At 44.8% G+C, this 10,906-nt stretch overlaps 1 protein-coding gene across 1 annotated transcript; it reads right to left on the bottom strand.

Moving 5' to 3' along the window:
- Window positions 1-878: 878 nt before the first annotated feature.
- LOC147093587 (putative G protein-coupled receptor 139) lies at window positions 879-8,640 on the bottom strand. Its single transcript, XM_085973905.1, has 2 exons — window positions 8,505-8,640; window positions 879-2,583 (listed from the first exon to the last, which is right to left on the bottom strand). The coding sequence occupies exons 1-2, from the start codon at window positions 8,602-8,604 to the stop codon at window positions 1,652-1,654; spliced, it is 1,032 nt and encodes a 343-aa protein (XP_085830031.1). The 5' UTR covers window positions 8,605-8,640; the 3' UTR covers window positions 879-1,651.
- Between the last annotated feature and the right edge of the window lie 2,266 nt (window positions 8,641-10,906).

Below are 10,906 nucleotides of genomic sequence, written 5' to 3'. Positions count from 1 at the left end.
ATAGACACCGGGACAGGGGACTCACTACTGCAAACACCACTGTCCATAGACACAGGGACAGGGGACTCACTACTGGAAACACCACTGTTCATAGACACCGAGACAGGGGACTCACTACTGGAAACACCACTGTTCATAGACACCGGGACAGGGGACTCACTACTGGAAACACCACTGTTCATAGACACAGGGACATGGGTCTCACTATTGGAAGCATCCTTGTTCATAGACACAAATGCAGGGGAACTCGATGCTGGAAGCAACAACAATAACAACATCTTTTATTTACATAGCACCTTTAAAGTAGTAAATCGTCACAAGGCACTGCGCAGGTGCATAAAAAGACAAAAAACGACACAGAGATGCATAAGGAGAAATTCGGGCAGGTGAACAAACGCTTGGTCATAGATGTAGGATTTAAGGAGTGTCTTAATGGAGGAAAGAGAGGTAGAGAGGCGGAGAGGGTTAGGGAGGGAATTCCAGAGCTTAGGGCCGAGGCAACAGAAGGCACGGCCACCAATGGTTGAATGATTATAATCAGGGATGCTCAAGAGGGCAGAATTAGAGGAGCACAGATAACTCGGGGGGTTGTGGGGCTGGAGGAGTTTACAGATGTAGGAAGAGGCGATGCCATGGTGGGATTTGAATATTATGATGGGAATAATGAAATCGAGGCTGTAAGCCGGAGCCAAAGTAGGTCAACGAGCACAGGGGTGACTGGTGAACGGGACTTGGTGCGAGTAAGGACACAGGCAGCTGAATTTTGGATAACCTCAAGTTTACATAGTGTGGAATGTGGAAGGCCAGCTAGGTGTGCGATGGAATAGTGAAGTCTAGAGGTAACAAAGGCATGGGTGAGAGTTTCAGCAGTGGATGAGCTGAGGCAAGTGTGGAGACGGGCGATGTTACTGAGGTGGAAATAGGCGGTCTTCATTATGCTGCGGATAATCGGAAGCTCATTCCAGGGTCAAACATGACTCAAGGTTGTGAACAGTGTGGGTCAGCCTCAGACAGATGTTAGGGAGAGGGATGGAGTCAGTGGCTGCGAACGGAGTTCACCACTGTTCATCGGCACAAGTCCAGGCGTCTCACTATAGGAAACAACATTGCTTTAGTTCCAATAAATCCCACAGTCCCGCGGGTGATGGAGAAGCTGTGCACGAGCTAGAGAAAATAAAAGTCCAAAGAGAACACATGCTGATTGTTTTAATGATCTGTTTATTGTTCTCCAGGCAATCCACACACATAAGCCGCCACAGTTATTGTTCATGTCCTTATATTATTTAAATATTAATTACAGACGGGCTTATTCTCCTTTCACACTCAACTGGTGTAACCCACGTGTTCTGACGCTCATCCAGCAATCAACATCCCATTCTCACATCAGCCTAAACCACAATGCTGGGTCTTGTATTTCTTTGTGTCCAGAGTTTGATTTAATCCAATTAAACCCCTACCACTTTTATAACCTTACCATCCACATGATGCTAGCTCTTCTACCTTGCTCACTGACTCTTACATGGAAACACGCGGGCCTTGTCAGATAGAGGCCAGCGTTATATCTGGAGAAGCCTGGGGCAGAGATGGAGCCTGTTGGGGTTCCGGTAAAAGATGCAAGAACACAGGATGGGATATGAGATGCAATGCAGGTCTAATGCTGGGAATTCCTCCGAACCTTTCGTTGCAAAACTAATTTAAATATTATTCTCAGTGGATATTTCATCCCAATCTTCAGCTCCTCTCTGAATTTAGTCTGTGTTACTGCATAAATACACGTGTTTGTGCAGCAGCTCAATAGCAGGAGCATATAGCTGGTCCAATCTGCGATAAGCATCGGGTCATTGAAACCTGTTGAATAATAACGGTTTGTAAATCGGATTAAGAAGAAAACTATCACGTACGTCGTCCAGAGCAGTATGAAGTTTCCGGATATAGCAAAGAGTAAGATAATGGATTTCCTTCGGTTCTCCATCTCCGGATCATTGTGATTCGCATCATTCTTGCTGCTCCTCAGCCTCCTGCGGACTCTACTGGCCGCCAAAATTTGTCCTACGGTCAGAGCATTGAGCAGCAGCATCAGGAATATTGGGAGCAGTGGGGTGAAACAGCGGTGGATCCAGGTAAATACTACCCACGCAGTTACAGTGTAATGATCTAGTTTTATATTACAGCCCCAGGGCACGTTGTCGATAGTATACCAGGGTCCAAATGCAAAGTTCCAGGGAATGTTTTTCAAACAGAACAGCAGACACACGGTTCCTATAACCATGGCTGCAGTTTTCTCAGTGCAATATTTAGTCCTCAGCCTCTGGCAACAAATGGTAACAAAACGATCAAAAGTAAAAGCGACTGTTAACCAGACAGAAATATCTCTGACTACATGAATCAGGGCGATGAGGAAAGAACACACAGGTGTGAGGAACAGGAAGTTAGTTGGGAAATAATAATCATTAATCCGAACCAGTATCACATCAGTGATAATGACCAGTAGATCCGCCGCCGCCATGGCCACCAGATAGCGGGTGATACACCTGGAGAGACCGCACTTTCCCCGGGACAGGATCACAATCGTCATCACGTTCGCTGTAAATGGGAAACAGACAGAAGCAGGGAATCAGCCTTCAGATTACAGCAAGGGAGCCAGTTTCACAGTATTTGGTGTGAAATGTACTTTACTGCAGGATCTGGGAATGGGAACTGAACTCATTACCGCTGCTAGGATTGGGCAGTTGATAACAATTTTAACATAAAATTGCAATGTTCAGTATAAGAGAGTCTGGAGTAAATAAGTGAAAATAAACGCCTCCAGCAAAGATTAAAACATGAACAAAATGGATTCTCTGGGAATTTCCTCAGAGCTGCTCCTCTTCCATCATCACAGCTTCATCAGAAGTGCAAGGAATCCCGACGAGTCCCGAGTAAATTACCAGCCCTTTAATTGTACGAGCAAATGGACAGCCAGTTAATGAGTTATAATTAATAGCAACAAGTAGCAGTTCAGTGACAGAAGAACGAATGAAAACAAAACGAAATTAAAGTGATTGAAAATAAGTACTGAATGGTCAGTTATAAATTGGGAGATAAATGATGGGTGAGGAGCAGTGAGAATGAAGCCGGCCCGAAATGTGGTAAATGCTAAACGGGGAGCACCGATGGTGAGATCATCGCCGGGTTTGGATCCGTGGCCAGGAGAGGGGAGCAGATACCAGGCGGAGGTCAGAGCATCCTCGTATTTGTCAGGTTGGATTCTCAGACTGGGGGGAATGACTAAAAACTGTTGAAAAGACAAATGTCAAACACCATGTTACAAAGCGACTTGTTGTGGGTCAACTCGACCAGTTTCTGTTTACAAACCACCGGATGGACATTTCAACAAAAGCAAAATACTGCGGATGCTGGAAATCTGAAATTAAAACAGAAAATGCTGGAAATACTCAGCAGGTCAGGCAGCATCTGCAGAGAGAGAAACACATTTAACGTCTCAGGTCGATGACCCTTCGTTAGAACAGGAAAAAGTCAGATGGACGGTTCACCTGATCAACCGACTTCCCCTCGCTGGAAACCCCAGGTCCTGACATCGGTGCCTTGAACAGTTCAACATCATGTGGGCAAACTCCAACAATCACCGCAAGGGGGAGTAGGTCAGATGTGAGCAGCAACAAACAAGCTGACCTTGTTCTGTGATCCCAGGAACAATTGAACCTTCCAAAGTACACGTAGTAAGACGGAGCACACTCCCGACCTCGCTTTTGTCACCTCTGATAATGGATGAAACTTCAGAGGGAGGTGATGGCGGCGATCCGAGGCTTACAGCAAAGACCAGTGCAAGTGACAATAGCGGCTGCTGTCCAACCCATGACAACAAAGTACCTGCCGAGATTCAGCTTCAGAAAGTTTTAGTGGGAAGGTTGTACCTCTGAATTGGACGAATCCATCTGTAAAATTAATCCGACACACGAGCAATATTGAGAACCTGTCACCCTGGTCTGTAAGATTTTCCAAAATTACATCCTAGCAGATATGGGAAATATATACAACTGAGCATTCGGAATAAACAATCAACAATATCAGAGTTTCACTCAGGATAATGTGTCGTATGGCAGGTTGTCAGCTTGACATGGAAAGAAGCGTCATGGGTTAATTGGTACAGAATAAGAGAGAGAAAGAGTGTGTGGGAGAGAGAGAGAATGAGAGACGGATAGAACGAGATAGGGAGAGACTAAAAGAGAGAGTCAGTGAAAGGGAGAGGGGAGAGAGAGGGAGAAAGTAAAATTGAGATTGAGAGACAGAGACAGAGAGAGAGAAAAACGAGAACTATATATATCAGAGACAACTCTGTGCAGAAGGAAAAGCCTTTGCAAGATAAGGTAGGTGAAGTAGAAATAAGTCACTGTCTTCCTGCAGAACCATCTTTAGACAAGAGACACTTCGGTGGAAATGATATGACATGATTTTAGGCGTGTATAATTTTTAAATAGTTAAGCAGCTGGTGGGATCTCCATGGATACAGAAATATATTGTAAAGGTACTGCCCCCGAATCAGAGATAAGAGATGTGAGGTGCTGTCCAGTGACACTGAGCAGGTTGAGGTGGACCTTCTGCTTGAACAGCTGCAGTCCATGTGGTGAAGTTGCTCCCACAGGGCTGTTAGGGCGGCACTTCTAAGGTTTGGACACAGTTACTATGCACCAAATGTGATGGGATAATTTTTTCACAATGTTACCAATATTTTGTAATGACTCAAACCATTTCAGTAATTTCTTTATCTAAAATATGCAGCATTTTACAAAATTGCTAAAATTATTCGCCACATTTATCATGCACTAAACCATTAATTGATTCAACAATTGGATCAGTGTTTCAATGGTTTATTAATTATAGTCCCGCCTTACTTAGAGTCACACTTTAAACAGTGGTGACACTTAAATAACAAACGATCTAGTTACACAACGATTGCCGTCAATTACACTTGTTTCTATTTCCAAGTGCAATGACGGAATATGAAGAAAAGAATATCCACCACTCTGAGAATCCAACCACCAATGTCGTCAGTTAAAAATAAAAATATCTTTACTGCTGTGCCGTAATGTTTCTATTTCCCCAGCTCTCCGTTCCTTCAGTGTCCGGGCTCACTCTGCATGCAATGTCCCGAATATAACCATTAAAGCACAGAACATTATAATATCAATAAGCATATCGCAAAAGGAAGAGGGAGGACAGTTAGGGCGTGATATTCCCAGAATTTCTGAAACAGACCCGTAATCTGTAGAATAATCACCTCCGGACAAACACAGCAACTGAGCAGACCCGCAAGGAGAGCAGTAATACAAAGAGACACGGACTTATACAATCAATAACCGGTTACAATGCCTCACCGGGAACTCCACGGGCGACAAGTATAACTTCAGAAATCACTTATACCAGTTACACTGAAAATGGACACGCGATTAATGGAACTCCCATTGCAGAAATGCTGATGACTTGGGAGCTTGATGCACAGTTACACAGGGACACAGGAGGAGGTTATTCAGCCCCACAAGCCTTTTCCAACATCACATTAGACCCTGGCTGATCTGCACCTTAACTCTATTTACCTATCTTGGTTCCATATCCCATGATACTCATACCATAAAAAGTTATATCCATCACAGTCTTCAAAATTTCAATTGACCGAGCACTGACGGGCTTTTGGGAAAACGAGTTCCAGGTTTCCACTGCCCTTTGTGTGAGAAAGTGTTTCCTGATTTCCCTCCTAAATGGCATAACTCTCATTTTAAGATCATGTCCCCTCGTTCTCCAATCTCCACCAAGGAAACAGTTTCTCTGCATATACATTATCGAATCTCTTTATCATTTTAAATAACTCGTATATAACACCCCTCAACATTCTAAACACAAGGAATACAAACTAAGTTTATGCAATCTGTCCTCACAATTTAACCCTTTAAGCCCCGGTGTAATTCAGGCGAACCTGCGCTGAACTCCCTTCAAGACGAATACATGTTTCCGGCGATGCGGTGCCCAAGACTGAACTCGTGCTCCAGATGGGGTCTGACCAAGGTTCGATTTAACTGAAGCATCACTTGCTCACTTTCGAATTTAAACACCCTTGTGAAAAAAAACAAAATCCCATCAACATTTATCCCTGCTTTTTGTCTCCTTCCTCGCAAGCAACTACCAACCCGTCTCACAAGGTTACCTCCAATACTGTGCAATCTCACCTTTGTTAATAATTTCTGTGTGAAACTTTATCTGAAGCAGGGAAATAACTGACACTGTATTACAACTTGTGAATATGGGGACCAACATTCCATTGCATCGTGTGCTGACGGTTTTTACAGTTAAAATTACCCCCGCTGACAGGACATTGAATGAAGATAACAATTGGAGCTTTTGCTGGATATTATATGTGCATTATGATCTCAATGAACATATCACTCAAGGAAGATGGCGGACAGGGAGGATGTGATATTCAATTAAATTCTGACATTGATTTGGAAAAAGCAAAACAAATTCTTCAGAAGGAACAGAAAAAATATCGGGCATGTACAAAGACCAGTGACACACATAAACCCTGATTCACAAAGTCAGTAAGTTCAGAATCAGTTAGCGGGAACACCAAATACCGCTTGTAGAACGGGAACATGGCAAACAGATATACAATACATTCCACTTTATTTATCTCTGAGAAATGATGGGGACTCTTGGTGCAGGACACCGAGCCACAATGGACCCTGTGAGCTGTAATATTCAGAGAAAGACTTATTAATACAGGAGCGAAGCTTCCAATGGGAGCATTAGGCTGCATTGTTCCTGAGATTTGTGAGAGTCAGTGGGACAGTGAGACAACTCACTTCACTATGTCCTTACTGAGTAACATCTTTAAACAGACCTGGCAGAGTTTAAAAACCAATAGTAGAAATATTTTAGTTTGATGCCGATCACATTTGTTCAAAAAGCAACCTGGAACTTTTAGTAGCAGCGGGTATTGGGAACTCATTCCACTGAATGTGAGATTTCAGTTTCCCAGCTGAAGGGGAGAATTTGATTCTTTGTAAAGTAGGAGTTAAAATACACCGGTTTCATACCCAGGGCTCAGTCACACTAAACTATGAATCTGAGCCAGAGGAATGTAACACAGACACAGATTACAGGGCGATATGATCAAAGTGTTTAAAATGTTGCAAGGATGGGAGAAGGTAGATAGAAGCAGATTGATTCCAGCAAATGATGGGGTCAAGAACGAGGTGTCATAGATACAAGATTGAACAGAAGACATTCGGAACATTGGAAAAGGGAGCGGGAGAAACATCTTTACAAAGAGAGTTGGGAGGCAGTGGAGTTCAGTTCCAGGGTTAGTGGTTGAGGCAGAAGCTATGCTCAGTTTCAGAGTAGAGTGGATAGGTTGATGGAGGAAGAGGTGATGAAGGGATATCGGGACAGGCTGGTTAACTGTCTTTACAAATATCTTCTAACTGTAAGGATCAGAAGGAAACTAATTATAACTTGGTAGCGAGCAGCGGTTTGACCGGGCGGACAGGCTGGCTGAGAGTTCAGCCAGTGTTATATCAACATGCAAGTGTATGATCTGAACAATAAAAGTGTCCGGTTTGTATAAAGGGACCAGAACCCGGCTTCTGATCGGTGCTCTGGGTAAAATGCGGGTGATGGAAGCTGAAACGGATTTTTCAAATGGGGACAAACCCAGGAGAGTTTCACAGAGTGCCGCTGCTTTGTTTCAATTACTCTCTCACTGCATTGGATTCCCGGTCTGAGCTGCTGGAAGGGATGTGACAGGCAGCACTGTGCCCGCCCGGTGGGTGAAGAGGAGTCTGAGAACAGGCTGGTGACCGGTCAGGAGAGAAGACCAGGGCGAGATCCTATGTCCCTGCATGGAGCACAAACCCACCCTCGGCATGGAGTGTGTTCAGCAGGAACAATATCCAGCACTTTGCTGGAAACAGACTGAGAAGAGCGGGAAGATTCTGATTAATGAGACTGAACAAATCCCAGTCCTGACTGTCCGGATTCCCAGGTATATATCCAGGAGCGGCCGTCAGTCGACCGATCCCCAGCGGGAGTCAGAGGGGGAAAAACTGGAGCATTTTATAACACAGTGAATGTTCAGCAAAATATAGTCCTTGTCAGGTATTACCGAGTGTTACTGGAAAGAAGGGGAGGAGAGAAAATTTGGCCGGGCATGGAAACAATGGAATGAAAATATTCCATGGAATCACACATTGCACGAGTTCTCAGTTAAAATGGAATCATTGGAAAGACATTAAATGCAGAAAATAATCTGCAGTTTTTATGGGGTTTAAAGAAACTAAAAAATGCAAAAAATTATCAGTCAATGAACGAGGTACAGCGGGAAATACAGTCACTGAATTTCTGCCTTTCAATTGACTTGTGAAAAACAGTGAGAAAAGGACACTTACCGAGATAGGAGCAGAAACAGAGTCAACCCTGATTCACAACTTCAGTAATGGAAGATAATCTCTTACCGGGGATTCCAACGGCTGCTATAATCGGATAGTAAATCATTACTGCCTGTATAACTGGCGGTAAGATGGTAAATGGATATGCAATGTACGGAACTCTCATTCTGTCGGAGAAGTGATGGTGACTCTTTGCACTGGACACAGGGCTCAACTGAGTCTGTGAGATGAGTGATTGAGAGAAAACCATTTATAATTGAGGGACACTTCCCGTGGGATCAGGAAGCATCAGGAGTATTGACATTACTTCCAGTCATTTGGGCAGCGTGTCAACTCCCTACACTGTCATGTTTGTGCTGCACTAATTAGATACAAATTGATATTGCAAGTGTTTTGAAATGAAACCGCCCAAAGATTGGAATAATACTTTGCTCACATTTCTCTCTGTCAATGTACTGAAAGCCGGGCTCTGACAGCATCGCTGCAACACCTTCAACAGAAGCAGCTTCAGGGTCCCCCCTGTGACGTCACACGGCTCAGTCCTGTCGATGCAGCAACTGAACTCCCCCAATTCTCCAACATCTTTCAGTGTTTACACCGCTCCCGGAGCTCCAAACTCAGCGCTTTCAATGTGGGAGTTTAGGCTGGCAATTGAGTGAGGAATTTGTGTCTTTAGGACGGGAAGAGTTCGGTCTTTGCAGCAACACCTGGAATAAATTAAATCTAAAATCTCAGGTAGAAAAATGAAACCATGGACAGGGGCTCGAAAAATCCTGGATTTCACTGAAATCCACATTCTATAAAGGTTACAGGTTAAGGCAGAGCCCTGTTCCTTTAGAGGGATAATCTAGGTATGGGGTACTATACAATATTGAAATAGGTTGGGCCACATTTAGAGCAGAATCGCTGTGGAAATCTCCATCCCCCAGGATTATGTGGGCTGCGGTGGGGATTAGAGTTTCTGCTCATTTCATTATTTTCTATTATTATCCCATTCCCGGTAGTTTCACTTTGATCTTTCCAGTGATATTATCGAAGGTCAGTCCGTGGGACACAGGTGCATTCAGACCAGGAGTAAGTCATTCAGCGTCTCGGGCCTGCTCCGCCATTCAATTTGATCATGGCTGATCTGCAGCTCAGACCCGTTTCCCCGGCTTTGCTGCTTATCGCTTCATATCCTCACCTTACAACAATGTATCGATCACAGCCATGAAAGCTCCAAATAATCCCGAGCATCTGCAGCTTTTTGTGGGTTAGAGTTTCAAATTCCCACCAGCCATCGTGTGACAAAGTGTATCTTGATTTCGCTCCTGAATGACATAAATCTAATGTTAAGCTTATTGTATAGAATTACAGATAATATACAGCAGAGGAACAGGCCATTCGGCCCAACTGGTCCAAGCTGCTGTTTCTGCTCTACCAGTCTCCTCTCACCCCATCACCATGGCCTTCTAGTCATTTCACCCTCATGTATTTATCTAGCTTCCCCTTAAATACATCTGTGCAACTCGATTCACCTAATGATTGTGGTAGCGAGTTCGACAATACGTCCCCTTGTTCATGATTCTTGCACCAGACAGAATTGTTTCCCGGTATCTACCCTATTGAATCGTTAGACATTTTAAGCACCTCCTACAGGTCAGCCCTCAATCTCCTTTTCTCAAGGAAATGGAAGCAATATTTTGCAACATGTCCTCGTAATTTAACCCTTTTAGCTCAGGTAAATTTCAGGTGATTCTGTGCTGCATCAACTCCAAGGCCTATATATAATCAGTGAGGGACTCGGGAGGTGAGAGAAGGAAGGAAGACTGGAAAATGGATTGGAGGGACAGATTGGGGCCTCGTGGAAAGAGAGGGGCAATGGGGGTCGGAGGATGGGAAGACTAGAGAATGGGAGGTCAGAGAGAGGATAATGGGGTCAGCCAGAGGGGGAATGAGGGTCATGACAGAGGAATGGGGTTAGGGAGAGGGGGCAAGAAGGTCAACAGCAGGTACATGGGATCCTGGAGACGGGGGAAGTGAATCAGCAGCAGATAAATCGGGCCAGGGAGTGCGGGAAGATGGTCAGCAGCAGGTAAATGGGTTCAAAGAGAGGGGGAAAGAGGGTCAGCAGCCGGTAAATCGGGCCAGAGAGAGGAGGGAAGAGGGTCAGCAGCAGGTAAATGGGGTCAGAGAGAGGGGGGAAGAGGGTCAGTAGCAGGTAAATGGGGTCAAAGAGAGTGGGGAAGAGGGTCAGCAGCAGGGAAATGGGGTCAAACAGAGGGGGAAGAGGGTCAGGAGCAGGTAAGTGGGTCAGAGAGAGGGGGAAGAGGGTCAGCAGCAGGTAAAAGTGGTCAGAGAGATGGGGAAGAGGGTCAGCAGCAGGTAAATGCGGCCAGAGGGAGGGGGAAGAGGGTCAGCAGCGGGTAAATGGGGTCAGAGGGAGGGGGAAGAGGGTCAGCAGCAGGTAAATGTGGTCAGAGACAGGA

Source organism: Somniosus microcephalus, unplaced genomic scaffold (assembly GCF_052327205.1).
Source record: "Somniosus microcephalus isolate GS21.2 unplaced genomic scaffold, FLI_Smic_1.0 unresolved_chr1, whole genome shotgun sequence".
Taxonomy (NCBI): domain Eukaryota; kingdom Metazoa; phylum Chordata; class Chondrichthyes; order Squaliformes; family Somniosidae; genus Somniosus; species Somniosus microcephalus.
This window is presented reverse-complemented; position numbering and strand designations above follow the sequence as displayed.

Excerpts from the sequence above, each read along its gene's own strand:
- LOC147093587 (XM_085973905.1), bottom strand. The coding sequence starts at position 8,604 with ATGAGAGTTCCGTACATTGCATATCCATTTACCATCTTACCGCCAGTT. Across the intron at positions 2,584-8,504 it reads AGCAGCCGTTGGAATCCCCG|CGAACGTGATGACGATTGTG; the intron begins GTAAGAGATTAT and ends TCCCATTTACAG.